The following is a 25,445-nucleotide window of genomic DNA, read 5'->3' as shown; positions in this document are numbered from 1 at the left end:
TTGTGGGCTCTCATATTTTTCTTGTAATTACCAGCAAACTGCCTGAACAAGAGCTGAAATGCTTTTCCCTGACTGGCAGGAGCACAACACCCACTGATGAGTCAGGGGAGGAAGAGCTCCTGCTTCACAGGAGAGGGTATTGGGGGAAAGGGAGGGGAGAAGACAGGGAAGAATAGCTGCCAGAGAGTTGTGGGATAAATGACATTTGTTTAAAGACACATTTGAAGATTAATGATGAGAGTTAAAGTATGAAAGCAACAGGGCCTAAGTGTAGTATTAATGGAACCCATTTTCTTTGCCATCTCCTGCAGGAACTCTTTGGAAGTACAGAAGGGGGAAAATCACTTTACAGTAATAACTGCTATTTATATAAGAGAACAACATTGGATGTATCAAAATGTGAGGTTTCAAGGTAATAACTGGACCCTCACAATCATTGTTATCCATTTAAAAGGCAATTTCTGTGATGGTGAATAGATGGAGGAAATAGCCCCAATCCTGCAACTGATCATAAACAAGGTTTATTTTATTATTATTGTTATTAGTCAGTTCCCAATCTGGTAAGATTGTGTTAAGAAAAAGGGAAAAGACTGGGAGAGATGAAGGAGCTGATAATCATCCTCGCAGCATTTTTTGGGGCCATTTGATGACTTTGGGACCATTAGTAACTTAGGGCCCTGTCTTGGCTCCCTCCAGAGTTGATGTCAAATGTCCCATTGCAGCATCATTGATTCACATCCCATAAAGAGCAGCAAGAAAACAGACTACGTGATCTTGTAGCCTCAGAGAACTGCTCCTGTTCTCCACCTGTAATTCACACTGGTGGAAGGTGACTGTGGTGTCGTTGCCAGTACAGGGTGAATTAATAGTACAAGCCAAGAGGATAATGATGGCTGTACTCGGTGAGTGTCTCTCTCCTGATGTATGCTGCATGCACATCGTATAACCAAACCACATACGTTCCCATCCCAGGATTTGCAAGTGGCCTTTGGCAGGAGTAGCCATGTGCACTCCACCCATGTGGCTTGTTCATGCGTGGTCATGTGCCCACGGGTAATGGGCCACGCACCACACGGATTGTCCTGGCAGGCCAGCTTAAGCCAAGAGGCTGTTCCTGTGTTTGGGTATAGCTGAGGTGAACAGGCTGTGGCTGTGCTCCACAGGCAGAAAATCTGTTTTGCACAAAGCATGAGCCCAGCCCTATTGCAGGAATCAGGACAGATTCATGAATGATTCATGAGGAGGGGTTGGGGGTAGCAGGGAAGGATGATGATAATATTCTCCATGTGGTCAAAATATAACAATAATTTGACCAGCTCTAATTTTTAATAACCACTGGGTTTGTGAGCAGATGTGATAGATGAGCTTGAGCAAACCATAGCCTCCCAAGCTGGCTTTTCACTTCAGAGCAACTAGGCCACTCTCTGAAACTCTAGAGCTGTGTAAAACCTCTCAGGCTCTGGGAGGAAGGAGTGGAAAGTTGAAAAAGAGTGGAGAAAGTGTCTGTCCCGTTTTCCATAGTATTTCAATTAGGAGAAGTGTTAGACCTGAGCCTCAATTCATCCCAGTTAGACCAGTGCTTGAATGGGAATTTTATCTTTAAACCTCAAGTCTCATGGAGTGAAGCCTTTCATAAGGGCCAGGGGTTTTCCCCTTTAACTCTGCATGCGTGGTGTTAGCTTGAGCATGGAGGCTCGGACTGTGATGCGTGAAGTAAGAGGGATGGCAAGGAGGGGGTGGTGGGGGGGGAGGTCTGGGTGTTTGATGGTGAGATAGCGGTTTGCTGTCCCAGAGGTGGCCCTGGACATCTCTCACGTTGAAGAGGCTGGGGAGGAGGATAAAGCAGCCCTGTTTCTGCAGGCAAGTTCTGCTAGCTGGGGTAATGAAAAAGAATTGGATCCATAAGGGCAGCTGACACAGCTCGCTGTCTCGAAGATGTTTTCAGTGTTGTGTTAAGATGCCTTTTACAGACTTTGAGAACTAGGGGGAATGTGGTGCTGCCTGTGGCTAGCAACCCTAACTCTTCATGAGACAGCAGCAAGAGCAATCCCCCAACGGAGAAGCCTGGACCACCCCCTGAAATGCAAGCTGGTCCCAGCCTTCTCACAGTAGCAGGGTGCCTTGGCAAGACCCCCTGTCTTCCTGCCCTCCCCTCCAGTGTATGCTTGGGCTTGCAGGCGTCGAAATGTCTGTGGCTGGATTCAGCTCTGGCAGGTATCCCTGTTAAGGTAGTTTAAAGTAGGAGGATTTAATGATCTGAACCATGACTTTAATTAATCAGCATAAATGTTGCTTATTTATAACATAAACCACAGCCTATGGATAACTGTTGTTTAATTAAGCTTATCACTGTGAACCTGATCCAGTTCCTTGCTGCATTAATGTAATTAATTCAGTATCCTCTCTAAGAAGCATGATAACAAACTACGAAGGATGTTATTCACTCCACTCATCCTCTGCTTTACAAGACAAGTGTGGCTGGTTCTGGTATGTCTCATGCATCACCCAGTGTTGGTACCGATTCCTCTCTGATCCCACCAGCCACTCCTGCGCTAGCATGCTGCTGCTTCCGTCACGCCTCGCATCTGGGAGTCTGGAGTAGCTTTTCCTTTGGGTTTCTCTCACCTTGTTCACTAAGAATTTTTGTGTCTGGTTTAATTTAGTCTGTGCAGCTGAACTTTTTCTTTATCCTTGCCTTTTACTTTCTTTTCTTCCTCTTCACCCACCCTTTCCTGTTTCTGTGTAGCATGTTTAAAACTTTTCCACGTTGCACAGATGTAGGGGAATCTGTAATGAGCTCCCAAGCTGAAAGCAAAAGCTGTTTGCCTGAAAGTTGCTCTTTACTTACATTGAAAAGCATTGTACTAGAAACCTCAGAGATTCTTTGGGAGAAGTTTGAGTAACTTTTAAGGATTTTGTGGTTATTTTCTGTTGTGCCAAGGATTCTCCAGGCAATGTTTGTCACCCCACATAGGGATGGTCTCCAGAAGATGCTAAGACTCGTTGCCTTGAGCAGGGATGTTACTGTGCGTCACTTCAGTCACTTAGGTCTCTGTAGATCCCTTCTCTCAAAAAGTAATCTAACAACAAAGTGGGGCTGTTTTTTTTTCCAAACAAGAGCATCCACATGAGAGTTTAATGTACTGTAACTGGTGCACATTACCTTCAGATCTTAATTAATTTCAACTTTCCTGAGTATCCACATGTTTCTTGACCTCTTCAAAATGGGCATGGTAGTGTTTCTTTGCTTCATGGAGGTATCGTGAGGGCGAATATTTGAGGAACTCATAGGTTCTGTTAGAGATGGTGGAGTTTGCGGGAGGTGCCAGGAGGCTCGGTGCTCAAGGCAGAAGATGGGCCTCTGGAAATCTCGGTGGTGTGGCTGAGCTGGTTCAGCTTTAAGTCTCAGAAGTGGCCATTTGGCTTGGGCACTGAAGTTTTGTGGTCACGCATTCAGCTGCAGTGTGGATTCAGTGCAAGGCAGGTGGGCACAGGTGCTGATTTGGGGTTGAACAGGAGCCACTCTGTACACAAGCAAGGAAAGAAAAAGCAGTTCTTTTCCGGTAACATATTATCATTTTCTTAGCAAACAAGTATACAAACTGGGATTAGATGAATTAGCAATTTGCTGCTAAGATGGATGCAAAGGGAGGGAAAACCATGTCAGAGTCCAGGGAAAAGAAAATTCCTGTTTTGTTTTCCCATCCAGAAGCCAGGGGAAGAAGTCATCAGGGGGAAAAAAAATGCAGTGAGCAGAGCACACTAAAGAGGAAAGGCAGGAAGACATTAAAGTAACCTATTAAATTGCTGAAGGCTGAGTGGCAAAAAATAAATAAATAGAGGCTATGCAGATTGATGGATATTGGATCTGAAGGGCTTCCACATCTGTTGTGGCAGCTCTTTAGCATCTCATTTCAGTGTGACTCAGCAGGAAAAGTTGTTTGTTCTAACAGTAAAGCAAAGAGATGAAAACAATCCTGAGGCACATCAGTGAAGGGCTTGCGTGTCATTGTCTTATAATTTGATCAAACTCTTTCATGTAGTTTAATACATCTGGATCTTCTGCGATAGGGGTGAGGTTTCCAATGTCACCTTTTCCCACCCTTGTTCATCTTCTACTCAGCTTCTCTGTGATCACCTCCTACTCTTAGGCCACAGTCTCTTCCCTTGCACATCTGTGCATCAACATCTGGGCAGTCTGGGAGCAGGGAAGTGGTGAGAGGTAGGCAGTGAGGTTTCCTATGGAGCAGGTGCATAGAGAGCAGTGACTCCTAAGGCTGGCTTGTTAGGGACAAATTATTACCTGATTTAGGTGCTCTGAATTGCCCTCTGTAGGTCCTGACCCTCTCCACTGACTCTAAAGGCTCCAAACGTAGTTTGAATCTCCCATCTGTGCTGTGCTCAGCCATGTAGCATTGACCCTGGTCTTCATTTATCTTCATACCTGTTTCTTTTAATATGCTGCTGCGTCTGGAGGTTCCCATCTCCCCAAAGCCTGTTAATAGTGCTCACTTGCCTTTTGCGATGCACTTGGATGCCTGTAGATTTAAACAGATGTGTCAAGTTTCAGTGGCAGTAAGTAAAAAGGCTAAGGTGCTAAACAAGGGCTTCTGAAGTCTCTTGGCATATTGACGCCATGTGGTCTTGCAAAACCTTGAGGAGTCGCTTTATCTCTTTGTGCCTCTGTTCTTCATCCATCATAAGAGAATGAAAGTCATTCCACCTATCGTTTGTCTATCTCGTATCTTTAAAGGAATTGTCATATCTGGTATCTACATCCAGCATGGTAGGTCCTTGTCCTTGGATCCATCTTTTAGAGATTTGTAATAGTAGCAATGGCTAATGATTTGCAACAAGAATAGAGCTGGTGCAAAATATCTGTAAGCTCTCCATATTGGTGAAAGCAAAACCCTAAATCCCATTGCTACAGCAGTTTTTTCCCCCTTCTCACATTGACACTGGGGATACGTCCAAGGCTATTTGCTATCTGTCTCTATGCAATTAATCAGCTGGCTGGGGGAAGCCTGGAACTGGGGCCCGGCACTTATGTACTCCATCATTTGGTCTAAGCTGTGCATCCTCTGCAATGCACTGGTGTTTGCCAGCCTGGGAAGAATCAGCAAGTGGTGCCAAAGCCCTAGCATCCTTGAAACAGGGAGTTGCTGAAGGAACAGCAAATGCACTGTAAATGCTAACGTTCCAGGAAGGGTTAGGAGGAAAATGGTCACTAAGGGCCCCACTTACAAAAATGGAAATCCACTGGCTTTAGAGGGACCCCAAATTCCTTTAATCCTGAAGCATGCTGGAGGTTCAAGAAATTGCTCTCTCTGCAAGAGGGAAAGTGTCAGTTGTGGAAATGTTGCTGTCCTTACATCACTGTCAGTCTGTGAGTCCCAAAGTGTTGCGGAGAGTTGTGTGTATGCTGGAATAGCCTTGGCTGCCACTGAAATACAGCCACCTCTGGGGATGGAGCTCTGGGCTTTTGTGGTCATCTGTCTTGTAGGTACAGAACGTGCTTATTGTGGGTGTGTGACCAGGAAAGTGTCCTGCATCATCTGGGGCTCTGCAGCGGTTTCCTTTCCTGCCTCCCCATCCTGTGGCAGCCTGCTCTCAAACGCAGAGTCCCACCACTGCATTGTGCATTGCCATCTCTCAAATCTGTGATTGTAACCATAAATCTTAGCAGACTTTCCCCATTTGTTGTTGTTTTTGGTTTTTTTTTTTTTTTTCCAACTTAGAATTTTACATATTGTTTCTTCCTTCCTCATTCTTTTTGTTTGCCTGGAAGTGGCACTTGGGGTTTGTGTGGTTATTTTTCTTGTATTTATACTCTCCACTGACTTAATTAAGTTCTTGCTTGTTTCCTGGTCTTGCCAAGTTTACTGGCCCCACCAGGGCTTGCCAGTGCTCTCCTCCTAAAAACCACAGCTGCTGCCAGTCACCTGAGATCATGAAAATGGGCAGAAAAACTTCCTCTTTGAAACTCAACTTGACATTATTGAAACAAAAGGCAGACAGGAAAATGATGTTTCCAACTTTGGTCAGTGTTTTTAGGCTGGTTTCCTAAGAAAATAAGATTTAGGCACTTAGCCTGACCTTGTGTGGATGTGGGAACATGTCCATCCAGTAGCTTGAATTTTGTGGCAAACTGCAGTCCAGTTTGACAGATAGGCTTTTCAGAGATGCAGAAAATCTGTGCTGGAGAACACTGCTCTGAATACTTCCTGCCGTGAGCAAAGCTTCAGGGAAACAAAAAGGCATCCCACCACACCATGTACACGTGTGCAGAAACAGGCTCTTGGTGGCTGGAATTGCCTGTTTTCTTGCTGGAAGATTTCTGACACCCCCAGGAGGCTCTTCCCTCCTGGAACGCATTTGCTTCCGTATGCCTTTGGTAGCAACATCACTGGACGGTGTCCGCAGCTCTTGGGATGCCTTCAGTGAAAGGTGTCCCACCATGCCTTCCTGTTGTTCCATTTTTAGCATTAGACCTTTACCCCCTTCCCTTTTCTGTCCGCAAAACCCAGCCCATGTGAGATGGAGAGCCCTGCTTGTTCATTCTTCCAGCCTGTCCTGCTGGAGGCCTCGAGCATCCCTTTCTTTCAGAGCCATGATCATTTATTTGCTGCTCAGCCCTGACCTTACACCTCAGGATAGTTAAATCAGTCATTCTTCCTTCTCCTGCTTTTCTCTCCTCGTTTTTGGGAAGACTCTTGATAGGTTTTTCAGGGGATTAAGTAGGACTTATCTGGTTGCAAACACATTATTTGAATTCACAGATCAGGACTTGACCCATAGCTGCAGCATGCCTCAAGTCTGTGCCTGTGGAAACCTGTAGGAGTTTCCCTGTTGGCTTTAAAGAACCTCAGTTTTCTGCCCTGCCTTTGTACGAGAGGATGGCTTCAGATTGCATTAGCCAGCTCTGGACAGGGCATTTCCATTTCAGACCCCTTTCTTATCCCTTTGTGCTCTTTTGCTTCTGTCTTCATGCTGAGGGTGTTTGCCGGTTGCCTCGCAGCGAGATTTGTATTCGGAAAAGCAGATGATCTTTAGCAGAAGAGCAGGACCTTGTCTCATGAGTGTGTTTTCCTCCCCGCACGTGAAGCGAAGGAGTGAGAGGCGAGATGAGACCTGTCTTGCAGATGCCTGCTTTCAGAATGGCAGCTGAAGCGTGTTCCCCCCTCCCACCCAGTTTTGGATATGAACAGCCATCTCTGTTTCATGTAGGTGTGTGCGGAGGAGGGAAGAGGAGTCTGGCAGTGCTTTTACCTGCCTGGACCAGAGGGACAATGTTTGCTGGGGCGCAAAGATGAACTGCCCCCACCGGGGTTTGGCATCCCAGCCCTACGACAGGTACAGCGTGACTGACAGCTCGTCACCTTTGCAGGCTCAGAGAGGACAGAGGGGAATTGTGATGGCATTCTCCGTCTTCCTGGAAACTCCTGGTCTCGGAGAATGTTATTCTGATTTTATGTACACAAAGCAATTATTAAAGAAGAGAAAAGAGAGGTTGTATTTCAAGCAGTAGAAACTAAAGCCCTCAGCTGTTTGTATCATGTCTCCTCTTCTCTCTCTCTCTCCCCCCTGAATTCACTCTCTCTGGATAGCAGAAATGAGAGGGAAGCTCCATTTAAATGCAGATTTCAAATGTTGGCCAAGAGCAATAAATAGCCCTCTGCTACACTGATCAGACAAACATTATCAAGTCTCTTTGTGAAGGAGAGTTTATGTTTTTAGATTTTCTTTTTCCTTGATGAGATCCTCTTTCCTCTCAGAGTAATAGCATATTGACGACTTTTTATTTTATTTTTAAGCAGCACTTCAGAGATTATAATGGAAACACAATCCCACCTGTTTCTCCACTGGAGCTATACTTGACAGCCCTGTAATGAGGAAGTCTGCAAATTTCTTATCCTTTACTGTATTGACAGCCTGAAGGGTTGATACCGTATTCAGCAGAGGGGAAACGTGCGAAATAGGGCAATCCTGCAACCATTTGTAATCAACTGCCCCCTCAAATGAATCGTGGAGCTAGTTTGGGGGTTTTGGAGCTAGTTTGGGGTTAATGAAGTCAGGAGCAGCTGCAGGTGGGGCTCTGACGATAAGGGTAGCGCAGGTGGGTAGGAGCGGAGGTCTGGGGTGATTCCCCCATGTCCCAGGGCATCTCCTGAGGCTGGTGTTCCCGAGCAGGACACTGGTGCTTTGAAGAACGGTATGGTTTTCTGGTATGCCTTTGATCTAAAGGGTTCCTGGTTTTGAGACTGAAGACTGATCAGCTCCAGTGATAGGTATTGGATCTTCTAGGTTTCTAAATCTGGTTGAACTGAGGTTACAGCTCTTAATTTGATTCCATTCATCATGGGCACATAGAGGATTTGAGGACTGTGTTTACAGTATAAATCAGAAGAGGTTGTAGGTGTGATCTTAACCTGTCAGAGGAGGCACCTGAGAAATATTGTGGATGGTGTTACATCTTTTTTAACTTGGAGGGACAGGTTATGAACAGTGAAATACCACGTTTACTAAGCCAGTGCTTTGCTAAATCTACATCTTCAAGCCACTGGACTTGAGATGGCACTTGAGTTTCTGAGTATGGCTTTGCATCTCAATGGTATGGAAAGCATCTGAGAAAATGTAACAATACTTAATGAAGTTAACAGGGAAAGGTCAGCTGAACACTGTTTGTTGTAGCAGTGTATAAACCTCCCGGTAACATCTGTTCCCTGTTGTTGTTATAAAAATGCTACTTCATTAGATCTTGGTTGGATCATGAATTAAGTAGCGATATGTAGTAAAACTTGCAATTGTATTAGGCTTGTCAGCATGCATATGTTGTGAATCTGGCTGGTGGCGGGTAGCACTCTGGGGAGCCACATGGCTTGGGGGAATGGGAGAACAGAGGCTTTCTGCTTTTTTAGCACTGGTTGAAACCCAGCTGAGGGTGGAAAGGATTAAATTTCAGTGTTGTCTGTAAACTGGCTGGTGCACTTAGTAGCATGAGTTGCTGTGTCTCAGCCCAGCTCCAGGAAGACATCTGTCTACACCGCTGAAAGCACACAAGCTGACAGCACTGCCTGCCTCCCCCCGTTCGCTGTTTTGACGAAAAGGAGTAGGACTGAATTGTTCAGGGTGAGAAATGGATGTCCTTCCTCCTCCTGGAGAAGTTTCTCCAGGGTAAGAGGAGAAAAGGCAGAAGAGTGTGAGCATCTGCCTTTCATACTGCTGTGGCTGTGCTTGAGTGGAGTGAAAATGCTGCAGCCAGATGCCACCTCTCCGGCTCTCCCTCTGCGTGGGGACAACCCTGCGTGCATGCGCTGTGGGGCCGGGGCTGGTGGAGTTTAAGGAAGCTGCGTCTCTGTGGAGTTCTTGTCCAGCTCTTCTCTGGCCAAGGCACTCGCAGATAGCCTGTGTGCTATATCTCTAGGGCAGGGCTTAGGGCAGGGCTTAGACCGGGTGTGTGCTCACACGCGTGCACACACGTGCATGCACGCACACACACGTCTCATCAGAGGGTGCCGACTCCTGCCTCCCCATCGCCCATCATATCTGCCCGCCTCTGAGGGCTGGAAAATCACGGAGGTGAGGACGACCTGTAGGAAAGTTATTGAAATCTGTTTTTCTCAGAGAGCACCATCATGTAATCTTGCATTTCTTTGGCTACCATTAATAACTTTTTTCTAGTTCTTGCTGTTAAATCATTAACTTTGAGTGTTGCATTTGAAATTTGTGTTTGATGGAAATTTACAATTCAAGTCACTTGTTGCTTGAATCTTGAGCAACTGTAACCCACCTATTTTAAATGCATATCCAAAGTGATAAACTCTTCTAGTTTGTAGCCTCCTGGCTTTGTGTGTTTTGTGTAAGTGTAAGGAAAACCTGGGCATATTGAATAAAAAAAGAATTATTACTATATAAAGGATGTTTATCTATCAAGATTGGAACATCCCATGGGAAAAGATGTTTCCAGCCAGTTCTTCCTGAGAAAAGCTCAGCCTCTGCCAGTCCTTGCTGACTTCACTTGAAGTTGTTTGACTCTCAGTCCCTGTGAAATCTGAAGCAGCCCTGAATCAGGCATCACAGACCCAGGTGCTCCTGACTCCCTCTGAAATCTTTTTCTCATAATTCATAGAGAAGGCAGTCTAGATTGGAGACATTTATTATGATGGGGAAGATAGAAGTGATTTTTGAGGCCAACAAAGTTCAAAGACTGTGCTGTAAGTTTTCAGGATTAAAGATTTACTTGATGCATCTTCCCATATTTAATAGACAGGAATAGATGAAAGGGAATTTCTATAAAGATTTTCGTTCATACTTAATGATGCCGCTATTAGATGAGCTTTGGCACTGTGTCCCAAGACATGAAGTTTTAAAACCAACCTTTTTTAAACATTAAATGACCTTTTTCATCTGCTAGCTTTAATAAATAAAGATTAGTTCAGCCTCATTACCTAGTCTGTTCTGAGGGCTGGTTTAATATTTGGTAAAACTAGCTAGTCTCCCAAAATGCAAGTGAACAAATTTTGCTGGTTTTCTGTCACAAGCCCTGCAGGGAGATAGGAAGCGGCAATGTAGTTTGATTAGTGGCTGGGGTCTAGGAGTGCCACCATCACCTCCATCCTGGGATTCAGGCTGTCCGGCTGTGTTCCTTTCTTTTCCAAAACTTGCCACTTGCTGTGGGCACTTTCCCGTTCCTCATGTATTTGCTCCCGAGGTGGGCTGCAAAGTTCAAATTCAATCAGAGCTGAGTAGGGAAGAGGGTTTGTTGTTTTTTGTTTTGTTTTGTTTTGTTTTTCCCCTCAGCTGTAGGGAAGTTTTCAAGATTTCCAAAAATAAGAATGGAAAATCCCATCCTGAATAGAGATAAAAAAAACTTAGTGCAAATATTTGTGCCTAGGTGCCTGAGGAAGTTATTTGAAATGCTTTGGTTTTGACTCTTTTATTTTTAAAATGTATTTAAGTATACATTAGTGGAAACGAATTTTGTTTGAAAACTGACAATTGAAGAATATACTTGAAAACGTTGTCCAATTTAGTGATTTCAAAGCTTTAAATTAGAAAATAATGAATCTAAGAATGCTGACGTACACTCCCCCACCACTGATCTTTAATTTTGCTATGTCAGCACCTGGAATGTAAGAAACGTTTTGTGATGTTCATCAGATTCAGTACATTGCTTTACCCTTTCCTGGAAACAGGGCCATAGTGAAAAGTTTACACACATCAAACAGTTTTGTGTATGAGAAAGTGGGGCTTGTTCAGGACTTTCTTCTCTCTCTGCTGCTGCTTTCCTACAGAAGTGGGCAGTTGAGCAAGCTGCTTGTTGGGGCACTTTAGTCTCCCAGCTTCTTTGTCATTAAGAGCAGTCACCAGCCATATCGAGGTATTAAAAAACCTGTGATCCATGGTCCTGGCCTTAGAGGAAAGCACAACCTTTTTTCTTCCATAATGAGATTGAGATTAACTGCCCTAGCTTTGCAGATAATGATGGTGCTTGCACGTTAGCGGAGCAGAGGAGATGGCGTCGCCTGAAGGACTGGGAATGTTCGCCAAGACATCTGTGCGTATTGTACAAGAAGTATTGCTGTGTGTTACTTTATCAGTACTTAGTTCAGTTTAGCTCACATAAAACTGGGAAAAAGTAGGAAGAGAAGGAGTTCTTGAGTGGATATCATCAGGATACAAAGTAAATCAGGTTAGCATGGACCACCTTTGCTTCACCAGTGGATTTGGTACCTAATTACCTTCCACAGCTGGGATTAGGGCAGGACTGGGAAGCGGAGATGCTCTGCAGTTTTGTCACGAGAGAAGAGATCCCACTGGGACGAGCGTAGCAAGGCTGAGAAGAGCCCTGAAAGGCAGTGCAAGCTGGTTGTTGAAATTGGGCTATGCTTTGAGACTTGGGTTGGTTCAAAGCAAGTCTCGGCAGCAGGAAAGCCGAAGTAAAAGGAGCCTGAACCTGAGACAGGTTTCTTCATTGGGCTGAGCTGTGTGGGGGGCTCTGTGTGTTGGTGGCAATGAAGGGTGATCGGTGCCCATGCACTGGGGGAGCGATGAGGACCTCCAAGGCCCAAACCAGCCCTCTGAGGAATGTGGTCTCAGTCCCACCTACAGCACAACGTCACCCTGCTTCTTTAGCAGTGGTCCCAGTTAGCTACATCTCCAGAATTGTGTGTATCCTCGGACTCTGCTCCCAGCCCTTGCTCTTAGGGAGGCAGGATACCTCCCATTTATAGCCGATGTGCTTTGCTTCAGCTGCCAGCCAATTTACGTGTTTCACTCGGGTTTTCCCTATCTAAAAAAAAAACCCCAAACCCAAACTTGCTGCAGCACAATGACACATTTCAAAGCTTCAACAAGGCACCTAGCGGCTGTAGTTAGTTCCATGTTTCCCTGACACACAAACCAGCAGAGCCCCACTAATCCCTGCTTTGCTAACCTACGCGGTGTGGGGCCTGATTTGGCGCTGAGCTGCGACTCCGTCTACACCTGAGCAGTTCTGAATGGCATCGCTCCCTTTGGAGTGTTTTTTGGGAAGGGAAGATAAGCATTGGTGCCTTTCTGATATACACAACAAAAACCAGTGCTGCTCTTCCCCAGGTACAACTGAATAGCTGCATTCTGGGAGGAGACCTCCTGTTAGCAAGGATGAACCCACTGGGGTGCAGAAGTTGTGCCAGCTCGTAATGAAACGCTGTGATTAATGCTCGACTCCAATTTCTTTTTGCCTTCCGTCAAGAAAATAAAAATAATACCCCACACTATCTCCCTCTGCCTAACACAGATTTGAGTGGGCAGGCCCAGGAGCTGAGTTCAAGAGTCAAGTGCTTTCTGTTTGAAAAATATTTGTCCCTTCCCACCCACGGCTGCCCACGTGCTTCCTGAAATATTCTAACTATCAGCACCGTACCAACGCTTTCTCAAACAAATGAACCGAGGCTATCCGGGGACGTTCTTCCTCTGTTGGGATGTGAGGCAGCGCCTGGATCCGGGCTGCCTGGGGCTGCACAGCTGGATGTCCCTCTCCAGGAGCGCTCAGGGCGAGCGGGCAGACGCCCGTGCTGCAGCGGGCGCTGGGCACCGCCAGGACCCCAGCAGCGTAGGTGGCCGTGTCGTGCTACAGTGCGCCGGCAGGTAACGCAGCCGCTGCTGCAGAGATTTCACCGCCCACGTGTCTGGCAAGACCTGGGAGGTGGGCGAAGCGGCGGGAAAGGCCGCGCGTGGGAGGGAGGATGCGCTAACAATAGCAGCGGCAGGAGCAGAAGTGCCAACGCGGCGGCTGCTGCTTGCGTGGCAGCGGAGATCCCAAAGGGGTGCTGGGGATGGGGGGATGTGCAGAGCTGGGCCGGGTCCCTGCCAAGCCTAACCACTGCCAACGCCTTTGCTCCCACAGCTGCCATCCTGGATGACCCCATGGAGTGCAGCAGAGGGGAGAGGCTCTCCATCACCCTGGCCAAGAACCGCATCAACCGTGCGCCCGAGCGGGTGGGGAAAGCCAAAGTGGAGGTGGACATTTTTGAGCTGCTGCGAGACAGCGAGTATGAGACGGCAGAAACCAGTAAGTACCCCTCCACGTAGCTGGTCCTTCCCCAGTTCTTCTCTCTGCCGGCTCGCAGGTGTCTGGCACGCTGCGCTTGCTGCAGAGGATAATTGTGTGATAGTCAAGGGAGGTACACAGGGTAAAAAGCACCTTTCGGCTCCTCTGTCAGCTCTTGAAAGATCAACACGTGCTAGCATGAAAGTGGGTCTCTGCAGAGCCCCAGGCCTGCCCTGGCTGCCCGAGCGCGGTCAGGTTTGGTGCAGGGGTTTGGTACGGTCTGGCTGTGGGCACAGCATCCCCTCGGGAGGTGTGTGGGACATTCAGCAGCACCCGTGCTGTGTTCAGCGCCAGCCATGTGTTTGCAAGGGCTAGCCCTGCCTGGGTGCACCCACCGCAGGGGCATGGTGGCACGTAAAGGGGAGGTTAGGCTCAGAGGGCGAGTGCTGAGACCAGTTTTCTTTGGAGGGTTTAGCGTGGTGTTGTGAGGTGAGCCCTGGCATGGACTGAGAAGATCTGGGTCCCCAATAAGCTGTGGCACCTGTCAGCTCAGTGGCTTGGGACAAATTATTTTCTTTAATCTGTGTGTCAATAAACAGAGGTAATGATATAGGAGGTGATGCGCCTTTGTAAAGTACTTAATGGAGTGCAAATAAGAGATTCTGGGCAAGTTCAGTGCAATTAAGTTATTTTTAAAACCCCACAGAACGCTGAGTGTCAGCAAACATGATAGCTCTTCCAGTGCTTTAGATTGGCAGTGGATTTGTTTACACAAAGTGAAGTTTCAAGTGATGTTTAAAATCATGTGGATTAAAAAGAGCTAATTTTGAAAGAGCAGTATACTTCCCACGTTGCTTTAAAGTACATTAATGCAAACAGGTCTCTACTATAGTTGTTCCTCTAGATGCCCAACATGTCAACTCCATGCTGATGAATAAAAAAGAAATTGATGGTCAGTGTCCCACAGACCCCTCAGGAGCCCGAGTGAAAGAAACCAAAAAGATCTATAATAGCTTCTTCCTGTAAGAGGGAAAATTCTTTGGAATAGGACAGATTCCCTTTAGAATAATTTTTAAGACGACCTTTAGAGTTCAAGGGAGGACTATAATATTTTATTACAAGTTGGCTTGAAAAAGCTGGCGGAATCATTTTAAATAACAGGGATTTTAGACTTGTTTCCCAATGGTTCTCTGTTCCAAGGCTGTGTAATCTGCAGGGTACCCCCAAAAGGTGTGGTACTATGTTGTGGTCTAGAGCAGGCTTTCTTCGCACAGCCTTGGCGTTTGTTCTGCACAGCACTGAGCATCCCTGTGCCTGGGAGGCCCCGTGGAGCCGCGTGCCCAGCGCTGCGCAGGAGCAGGTCTCTGGGTGACTGGCAGAACGGGCTCAATAGGCCTGCGAGATCAGCAGATCGCTCCTTCATTTCCTGAATTAGCGTTTGCATTATTTATAGAAGCGTTCAGTTAATAAAGTGCATTTCAGCAAGTACCTGTAGGTCTATTTATAGAGCCTGTCACCCATGAGGCAGTCTAGATTAAGATCATCACATGCAGCATCACAGGGACTGTTTAAAACAGCCGTTCTCCACCTTTTTGGATCCCTCATCTCTCCTAACTTTTTCTTGGTCTTTCCCATCTGTTCAGGATTGTGCGCATCCTGCTTTACCCTCATTTGGCACAGCAGTAGGGCAAATCCAGTCTTACTGGCCGGGCCGTGCAGAAGGGATAGGGACTGCCTGGCTTTCCAAGTGCGTTCCCAGTTTGCCCCTGAAAGTATCCCAAATCTCCCAGCGAGCCTCCTAGGAAATGAGAAAATTGCTTGCTTGCCTGAGCCTTCTGTGTCTTTGAAAGAACCAGTAGCATTTTTTATTCCATTCTTTTTCCTTTCTCATAAATCTTCTGCATGTAGCATTTCTGTTATTTAACTTTGCTCGGGAAACAGGCTCGATTGCCAAGTGACCCCAGAGCTGCGGTAAAGATCGTGAGCAGGATTTTTTTCCCACTTGCACCCCTGTAACACTGCTCAGAAATTTTTCTGTTGGAACATTTTTCAAGCAGAAGAATACTAATTTGCTGAGAATGAAGTATTATGCAAGAAATTGTTGATTTCAGCAAACGTGGTGTTTGGGGAGAACATGGAAATGGGATAAGTGAGGAAGAGGCAATCTTCCGTTTCAAATTTTCACCTCGGGGTGATTTTCTTTGTTTTCTTTACTTTGACTGATAGAATGTAAAAAATAGAAATCAGAGCAAACTGATTTGATTTTGGTGAAGTGAGTATTCACATAATTTTGCAATATGTTATTTGCCTTTTCTTCAGGGGGAAAAATGTCTTGAAGCATTTCTTACAAAAGGAAAAATCTGGATTCTGCATGGCTCCGCTACTAATGTCACTGAAGTTATTCTTGATTTGTACTGGTAGCAGAGGAGAATCAGATCCTTTAACTTAAATTTCAAGGCTTGCATGGCTTTCAGATGTCTGACTTCTCAGCTTTAATATGGCACTGATATTTGTTATCACACATAATATTAATAAAAGCAGTTTAGATGTTTTAACCTATGACTGCAAAGCTGTTATACATCTGTTTAATACTGTTCTCAAATTTCACGCCCTTTGAATCACCCTTAAATATCACAGCTAGCATGCATAGCCGGCTGATCTAGGAATGCTGTGATTGCACCCCATCAGTGATATTCTGTGTACAATTAGTGCTTCAAGATAAGAAAGACTTTTTGAGAGTTAGTTTTTGTTTTAGTGTTGAGCTGGTTTTCTTTCTTTTTTCCTCCTGACTGACTCAGGCATCTTACTGTTAGGGGGCCACAAAATCACAATTGCTATAGCAGGTAAAATATGAGTCAGCCTTAATCACATTCATGCATGGTTTGCCATTTCAGCTTTATATATGAATGAAAACAAACATTGGCTGTTCCTGTATGCAACATCTGTAAAGTCCTGTGTTTTGAAATGAATTTGCAGTTAAAGGTTGTGGATAGAGCATTTTTTGCCGTTGTAAGTAAAGCCTGTTCTCTCTTTGTGTTTGATGTTTCAGCTCCTTTTATGGAGATCCAAAACGACTTGTTTAATCATGTCTTTATCTAAAACACCTTATTCCTTTTGATGTCCAGGGAGGACAGATTTTCTACTTGTCACCCTGTCCCCTGTTGTCTCATCAGTCTTTTAGGCATCTTTCTGTTGTTAATCCAAACATCTCAGGGCAGGTCAGCAGTCAGAGTGAGCAAGCAACTGGAGGATTTTTAATTTTTATTTATTCACACCAATATTTCAAAGTGCCTGATAAGTCCTTTCAGCGACATTGGCTCAAATGTGCTATTAACTGTCCCACCACTTTTGTGATCCTGTTGGATTTCACATTTAAGCCTGCTCCGGGTGTGGGTTCTTGTTAAGAAGCATAAAGGATGCTGCAGGGAGCAGTCTTGGAGCCATGGTGCAGGATGCGCTCTCTATAATGCTGTCTGTTTATGCACTTGGAGTTTTTTGTATGAGAATCGCGTCCTGACCAGTCCCTGTCATTCAAGATCCTCTGATATGTTTTGCAATCATGGAATTGTTGAGGTAATTGCATACCTTCCCTGCTCATTTATTTTCAATTAGAGGCAGGAATCTTCTTTGCATGCTGTTTGAAAACCTTGTATCAGGTTTTGCAGTGAAAGAGATGCTGTGTTCTGCACCGTGGGTGGACGCTCTCACCGAAGTACTTTCAGCCTGGTTCGAACAGGGAGAGTTCATGGAAATGCTTGCCAAGTGCCCTGAGATCCCAGGAGGCGAAAGGCACTATCTGACCATGACTAAGTGGATGTACATACATATATAATGCGAGAGCTACTCGTTTGTTGTTGTGCTTTCTCATGTTCAAAAATAAGCATATATTTCCATCTTCCTTTAAAACATATATTTCTGTTTCCTGAGTGTCCAGACCTGTACTTAATTCCTAAATATACTTGTGGAAACCATTGAACGCAGCCCTTTCTCGCTTACGTGGCAGGGCAGACCTGCTAGTATGAAAGGAGGGTCACTGTTTTGCACTGCACATTGAACGCACACCTGAGCTTGCGTGAGGGCCACCTCCTAGCTCCGGACTGTAGCCTGTGCTGGGAGGGGGACAGGAGCCTCTGACCCCGCTGCCAGCTCCTGGGCAAAGCCCATAACTGCATAGATGGAGGTACCATAATGGAACAGCTGAGGTGCGCAAGCAGCAGAGGCAGAGAGGTCCACGTACAAGTAGAAAGGCAGCAATCATCAGCTCACACATCCGAGGAGTTGCCCCTGAGTGATGGCAGAAGGGATCCTGTCCTGCCTTAAAAGCAGTGCAGGTCTCAGCAGAGAAGGGCGTAACCCTGTGTTGTTTCATTTTCAAAGACTTAAGTATTTCAAGAGTGTTGTTAAGAAGTCTCTTTGCTAAGCCTCTTTCTTGTTTTTCTGCCCCACTGTCCTCAAGGATGTTCACTTGGAACAGCTGAGTGCAGGCAGTCTGTAAAATGGCTGGAGTAGGAGGTTCGGGACATCTCAGGCCTTCAGGTCAAGAATGAACAGTAGTACCCACATCCCATCTCATGATACAGAGGTTTTTAACATGATGTCACTTAAATGTCCAGTATTTCTTGAGGTATTGAATTCTAAAAAACATAAAAATTGGACACGATCTTGGGCAGAGGTATCTGGGTCTGCAGCAGTCAAAAATGTGTCCTGCACAGTATATAGCTTATATGGCGCCTATGTGTTGAAGTCTGAAGAGACTTGAGTGGCAGGGGCTACGCCAGCATCTGTGGTCATAGTCCGTGCGGTTATCGGGGATGAATTTTTGGTACAGGTCCAACATTTCTACATCCTTGCAAGTGCTTGTCTGAATCCGCAGTGCCCATGATGGTAGCAAGGTCAAGCCTTTTCTCCCTGTGGAGACTAACAGCACCAGGTAATGTTCTGAAATAGGAAATGTGTTTGGATTACAAGAGAAGCTTTCCAAACCTGGTCGAAACCTTTGCCTCAGGCACCTCCACTTTGTTTCCATTCATTTTCCTTAATTTTACTGGGTGTTTCACCCTTGGAGTGATAAGCCAGGTCTTTTTCTTCTGACAGTTGTTGCAACTCTGTTGCTATGACTACTTAACCTACTTTTTGTTCTCGATACCAGAGATGAGAAGAAAAGTGCTCACCAAACTTTCCCCTGCATGCACAACAGAATTCTCCCCAGGACTTTTGCCCTAACGACCTGTGGATAAAGACGACTTGGAGCAGCTCCTTCCTCCTAGATGCTGAATTGCAGAGCACCCGAAGGGTCTGCTGCAGCTGAGAGGGACTGATGAGTGCTGCTGAGGTAGCATGCGATGGGGTTTCAAATTGCTGGTGCTCTGATTTACAAAGATCTTCTGAAGAAGTGTAAGCGCCTGTAAATTTTTAAGCACAGAGGAAAGGCAAGTACTGGATTCCTTTGAAGGTGCCGCAGAAAAATATCACTCGTTCTTGTAGCAGATTGGGATGGTGGAGGGCCAGAGAACATGGAAGGAAGGAAAACCCAAGAGAAGATGTTTCCATATCATTGGCACTTTCTGTAAGAAGTCAAAGCAATCAGTATGTATAGGGACCTAGTAGTATATGGAGTTTTTCCTTCAAGTAGTACTTGGAGAGAACTAAACCCAGTTCCCCAAAGTGACAAACTAAGTCCTCAGCTTTCGGCCTCACATTCCAGTCATGAGGCTATGGAGAGTTATGAATTCTAAGGCCAGAGATGACCACCTTGATTAGCTGATCTTTTCTGCAGAAAATGGATTGTAGACATTCACTTGCTGAACACTACACTCACCCCAAAGCTCGTTGTTCTAAAAAAACCCCAAGCGCAGTATAAGTTCTCATTTCACATCCAGTCTTGATTTAAAGACTTGAAGTTGGTAGAAAACCTGCTCTGATATGTAGTACGACAGTTTTGATGATGAATTCCCTTCACTACAAAAATATGTTCTGGTTTGAAATTTTCTAGCTCCTTTTTTCCAGCCGCTGAATCTATATAACTTTTTACAACCATCACAAAAGCTGGTCTGAGATGTAAGCCAGGGACCTCCAGTGAGGATGGTGCTCTGAAACAGACCAGCCATTTGATACTGAAGAGGCGCTATCTTTAAAATCTCAGCTTTGTGATACGGTGGTTTCGTTTTTACATATGAAAATGTTGTGAGCTTGCTCTTGCCAGAACTGATAAGTAGTTGCCGTGCCTCCTTTCCCCCCTGTGGTATCCCCTTTCTTCAGAAAGCAGTCGCTTGATGCCAGTTGAGCAAATGTGGCTTTGTCTGTCCGGGGAGAAAGGAGATGAGTGTGTGGCGATGCTGAGACAGGTCTGGTATTTCAGAATAAACTATGGCCAGCACATGTTCAGATGAGCCTTTTGGAGTCCGGGGATTCAGGCGCAAGGGACTCTCGCCTTCTGTTCGTGAGGCTTTGCCTGAGCAAGCTGCTCTGGAGGAGCGTTTCTGAGTGATGTGGCTGATGGGGATGGCAGCGGGGAGGCGACACCAGCTGGGGTAGTCCTTGGAGTGCCATTCAGCTAAATTTGTGCTGTGAATTAAAAGGACAAAAGGTTGCAGTTTAACCCGGGAAGCTTGAGGGAAGAGATTTAACTTCTTCATTTTGTCAGGGTCTTTTTATTGTTCTGCTAACCTTGGTGGCATGGAGCCAGAAGATTAACTACTGCCAGAAAAAAACCCAAATGAAAAACAGTAATACAATCCTTATTATTACCACTGAGCTCTGCAGAGGATGAGGGAAGAAATTCATACAAGTTTGTTTGCTGCTAGACGATGCTTTGAAGCTAGGTCACTGCTGTGTTTAGCATCTTCCATAAACTTTGGATAATGCTTTATCTTGGAGCATAGCAGATGGGGCCAAAAAGAGATGTTATAAGAGAGACTGCAGTTCTGAGTCAGAGATGAGGATACCAGGGCTTTGGGGAGAGTTCAGGTGGGATTTAGAAAGGCTGGGGAGAGACGAAGAGGAGGGTGTCACAGGCAGGGTGACAGTGCTCCAGAGGGAACGGAGGACTTTTGGGGGGACATAAATGGCAGGGAGTGTGTTGTGTGAAGGAGATGATACTATGTCCTTAGTAAGATGCAGCAGGTACTGTAAGCATGACTGTCAGCTAGAAATTGAGGATGAAGTCTAATGCATGTTTCCTCTCTCTGGTGCCTGCAGTGTGCCAGATTCTCCCAAAAGGAGTGGTAGGCGTCCTGGGGCCTTCCTCAAGCCCAGCCTCGAGCTCTATTATCAGCAATATCTGTGGGGAGAAAGAGGTAAGTGGAAATGTCCTGTGTTGGAGTAAGTCTCTGCCCGTGCACTGACTGACTTGGCCCCAACGCCTTTGCGCCGGGTGCTACACAGGGCTGGGAGGGTAACGCAGGAGCCCTGGCTCCTTCTTCCCAGTGGCTCGTGGCAGGCCTGGGGTGAGAGTGGAGTTGCCCACCATGGGTAAGGGGCACTGCAGAGATCCTGACCTGTTCCCCAGCCCCACCTTCTGCATGTTGTCCTTCAAGCCAAAGATGCTCTTGTTGGGCTCTGATCGCAGCAGTGCTTCCCGCTGGCTGCTGCCTGGTCCCCAGGCTCCCTGGGAACACAGCATTTTGCTGGTGATTTAGTAAGTATGGATTAGTTTTTTTAATTTACCACTATACCGAGCAGCAATGCCTTCTGTGCAGATCCCATGCAGAAGGGCTTTCTGCAGCCTTGAAGGCTTTCGTTTGAGACTCTCACATCTATGCCAAGTCCCAGCCACAGCTGCACAGCTCGCTGCAGCTGCAGCTTCCAGCTCTGCCTTCTCCCTCGCCTGGGTCTGCCTCTTGCGTTTGTTGTTCAAGTCTGGTGCTCTGTTTCTCAGTCATCGTTTCTGTGTATGCACACCTCTCCTTTCCACCCGCACTCCCCAAACCCTCTCCAGCTGATGTCCACGTGCCTCATCATCCCCAGTGTATTCTGTCCTCATGTCCCAGCTGCAAGGCAGAGCTAGGATGTTACCTTCATTAGACAGGGGCAGTGAGGTACCTGCCTATGGTACTCCAGGACACCCTTGGCAAAGATGACTTGCTGCAGTCCTCTTGCCTGCTATATCGTCGTTCCCATGCTCTGCCATAGCTTCTAATGAGCAGAGTTGACAGCTTGGTTTATCGCCCCTTCTCCTAATGCGCATATTCTTGCAGCTTCTTCCTTTTCCATTTCCTCTCTCTTTTCTGGCTCCCTTGTCCTTGTTTTCATCTGTGTCACCTTTTACTTCAGCTTCCTTCACATGCAACACCAATGCGAACCATGTCCCCGCTGACTGAGGGGTGCAAAAGCCTCAGCTTGCCCTGGCAAATGCACATCCCGGCCAAAGTTCCCAGGTGTGCCATTGCTTTGTGCGCATACTTGGAAAGCTGCACCCCTTTCTGTTTGCTGGTGTTCCATCAGTGCATACCCTTTTTATCTGTGTCCAGACTATGTGCCTGATTTAATATTTTATAAGCCTTGAACCATCTTACACTGATCTGGCTCTGCTCTCAGGAAAAGAAATTGAGTTCTTTTCTCATAGTTCATCCCTTTAAAGACAGATAACATCTCTCAGCCATTTAGTGGTCTCTCTGGAGCCCAGCCTCCAAGGAGGGGAGTGCCTGGAACTGAGCACTGTAAATAACTTGCATTCACAAATGGCTGCTGTTCTTTGTTCCCTGAGAATCACAAGTGTTGAAGAGATGGAAGAGATCTTTTAGACCTGGTGCTTTGGGCTACAGCAGGATGGGTCTCTTGAGAGTATTTTGTAGTGCTTTCTCCAGTTTTGGAGTGCTGTCTCCAGACATGTGCTCCATCCCAGGCAAAGACAACTCTGCAGTAACAGATTGCAAGTGTTTTCCCCCTGAAATTCATATTCAGTCTGAGTCTCTGATCTAAGTCTCTTCATTTTTTTTTTTTTCAGAAATGAAAGGTGAGTGCTAGTGTACTTCTAAGGTATTTGATTCTCAAGCTTGATCTTGGCTGCCCTCCTAGTGATGTAAACCTGCAGTAACTCCCTGTGATTTATATCACAGAAGCATCAGTTGGTGCCGCTGTGTTAAACGTGATACAGCAACCCAGCCAGAGCCATTGTACTTACAGCCATCCATCAGGTAAAGAAGAGTGTCCCCATTTTACCACCGAGGCACCAGATGGTGGAGTGACTGGTCTGATGTTCACCTGTGGTAAAACTGGGGGATGAACCTGTGTCTCCTGTGTTACCCCTCTAGTGCCTGTGGCCTAAAGATTTCCTTCCCTCCGGTCTGGGGAGGGGTGTTGCACGGGGCAGAGCTCTTGGAAAGGAGAGGAGGGCTCCGGGACTGAAGGTGAGCTCTGAATCAGGGCTGTGATCAGCTCTGGGCGCTTGCAGGAGCTGCTGTGGTGGTGGCTGCTTTCATCTCTGTCTCCATCTCTCTCTTCTCTGTTAGCGGTTGTTGCTGCAAGTCTCAGGTTCCATCTGGCTCCCAAGAGCGATCAGCACGCTTGTACTGGAGCTGCCCTGTCTGCTCTGGTTAAAGGACTTTGCTTTTCGCTTACAGTCTGCTTCTCCCTGTTAACAGAGCCCAGGATGAGGGCTGCAGAGTGAAATCAAGGCAGATAGCAGCTTGTTACTCTTTAACTTTCCTATTGCTAACCAAACAGCGTATGCTGTCAATAATGCAGCCATCACAACCTACTAATAGCCTTTCCCAAGAGGAGAGAGATGGGAGACATGGGATGATAGCATCCGGAAGGACGAGTAATGGAGGAAAAGAGGACTTGACACTCCCTCTAATGAAGCTGAGCAGATGTTTCCCTTTCTCTGTCTTCTATTTCTTCCAAATAATTCACTCAGCAAAAGGAAAACAATATTCCTTCTCCTTACTTGGCTGAACCCCCGGTGTCTGAGCTTGATCTGTTTGCCCACCCGTTCCCTCTACGTGCAACTGCCAGGTGTGCAGCAAAGCTGCCTCGGAGGGAGCCCTGGGGCTCTCTCCCCATGCAGCTTCCCTGCTCCCCCTTCCCCAAATTCCCTGGGAAACGGCACCCCACTCCCACCTCCTGCTCCGCTGTATTAATGACAAGCGCGGCATTATTAGGACTCGTGGTTACGGTCCCGTTGGAGCTTGCCCGACGTATGTCCACCTGTTACCTCTCCGCTGATCAAAAAAGCCCAAAGCTTCTGGCTGCTGCATCTGTTCCTCTCTCTCCTGAGCCTTGCCAGCGCAGGGTCATCTTGTTCTTCCCTTCATCTCTCCTAATTACCTGACGACACATGGGTACTGCAGGCAGAGGTGGATTTGCAGCACTTCATCCATCCAGCACACAGCAAAGGTCTGGGGGTCTCCAGCACGGGCTGTGTAGCTCCCTGCCTGACTGCAAAGCATCCTCTGTATTTACCCAGGCAGCAAGCCCGAAATGAAGTGTGGGCCCGGCTACAATTAGTGCCCAAGCTAATTAGGTTGAACTCATCCGGAATGGTTTCCTGTGCTGTAATCACAGCCCCCATTGCCTTTCTCTGAGTGGCTCAGCAAGACTTTTCCTGATCCACTCCTTCCTGTGGCTTCTTGTTGCTGCGATAATTATTTTCCTCTGCTATTGCACAAATCCCACCCTCCTCGCTTCACTCCAGTGATGCTTCTGCAGTTTTATTGGGATATTTCACTTTCTGCCTGCTGTGCATTTCACACCAAAGGTCCTTTATGGTAGATTTACTTGTTTTCATTTCTTTTTCCTCTTTAATTATGTTTTCTTTCCCCTCCTCCCCACTTAGGTTCCTCACTTCAAAGTGGCACCAGAGGAGTTCCTGAAGCTGCAGCTCCAGCGGTTCACCACCCTCAACCTCCACCCCAGCAACACCGATATCAGCGTGGCCGTGGCAGGAATCCTGAATTTCTTTAACTGCACCACTGCCTGCCTCATCTGTGCCAAAGCTGAATGTAAGTCATTGCCAGGCTGGGTTCGGCTGCCCCTCTGCTCGCGGTGCCTTCTGTTCTATCTCCTCCTGCTTGTTTGGTGCCTGTTGGAGAAGGTCCCACAGGCAGCATGTGAGAGCTGCCTCGCTGTTGCATCCCAGGGCGTTCGTCTCGCCTGGTTGTGGTGGCAAGGTCTCTTCTGTTGGCATCAGGTGGGCACTCGGTCAGAGCAGCCTGAAACAGCGGAGACCTGCAGGGCAGGTTTCCCACCCTGTTGCCCTGTGGAGGTGTTTGTGGTGTTCGTGGGAGGAGGAAAGGGGGTGGGGGAGAGACTTGCCTGCCTTCTGTTTGACAATCTGAAGAGTGTTTTGCTTGCACAGATGGGTTTTCGAAATTAAAAAAAAAGGCTTAGGCTTGTTTCTGGAGGTTATTTTAGGCAAGTAAAGCTTTTTGAAATGTCTTTCCCAAACCCACGTGCAGTTTGTGGCCTAAAAGCACGACTTGATTAATAGGCAATACACTGCACACCCTCTTGGGCTCTGCAGCCATACATCTGCTGGTAATTGTGCATCTGGATGCTGGAGCACTCACCTCAGCAAGACCGTATTCATCTCTGCGTAACTCTTCTAACATGGCAGGAGCGGGCTCTGTGTCGTAGTGGTTAGAGAGAGTAAACTGTGCCCTGTGCTGTTTAAGGTCAGTGTGTATGTAGGTAGCTGGTGAGTAGTAGTCACATCTATTTTGCTTTTATCATCCTGTAGCCGGATTCATTTGCGCTAGAGTTTACCATACAAGCGAGCCTAGAAAAAGGGCTTTAAAAAGGCACGTGGATCCAGTGATAGCTTTGGGGACACTTGGCAAGAGCTTAGCCGTCTCTGACCATGGGGCCAGGTAGAAAGGAGAGGCAGTATCCTTTCCAGCTAGCCCTGGGCAAACTTCACGCCACCAGCTGTGCTAGTAACGCAGTGTGGTGGCAGATTCCTGCACAGGGACAG

At 46.7% G+C, this 25,445-nt stretch overlaps 1 protein-coding gene across 2 annotated transcripts in view; it reads left to right on the top strand.

Annotated features, from left to right (window-relative positions):
• Nucleotides 1-25,445, top strand: part of GRIK4 (glutamate ionotropic receptor kainate type subunit 4) — a 142,163-nt gene that overhangs the window by 45,718 nt on the left and 71,000 nt on the right. For both annotated transcript variants that reach the window (XR_012045900.1, XM_072884468.1), the window contains exons 2-4: nucleotides 13,391-13,555; nucleotides 20,732-20,829; nucleotides 24,309-24,474. Coding sequence is in view for 1 of the 2 variants with exons in the window: in XM_072884468.1 (XP_072740569.1) it covers nucleotides 13,391-13,555; nucleotides 20,732-20,829; nucleotides 24,309-24,474 (429 nt within the window). In the remaining variant the exon portion in view is untranslated. The remainder of the gene's footprint in view (nucleotides 1-13,390; nucleotides 13,556-20,731; nucleotides 20,830-24,308; nucleotides 24,475-25,445) is intronic.

This window comes from Ciconia boyciana, chromosome 20, assembly GCF_034638445.1.
Source record: "Ciconia boyciana chromosome 20, ASM3463844v1, whole genome shotgun sequence".
Lineage (NCBI taxonomy): Eukaryota > Metazoa > Chordata > Aves > Ciconiiformes > Ciconiidae > Ciconia > Ciconia boyciana.
Note: the sequence above shows the minus strand (reverse complement) of the source record. Positions and strands in the feature narration are given on the sequence as shown.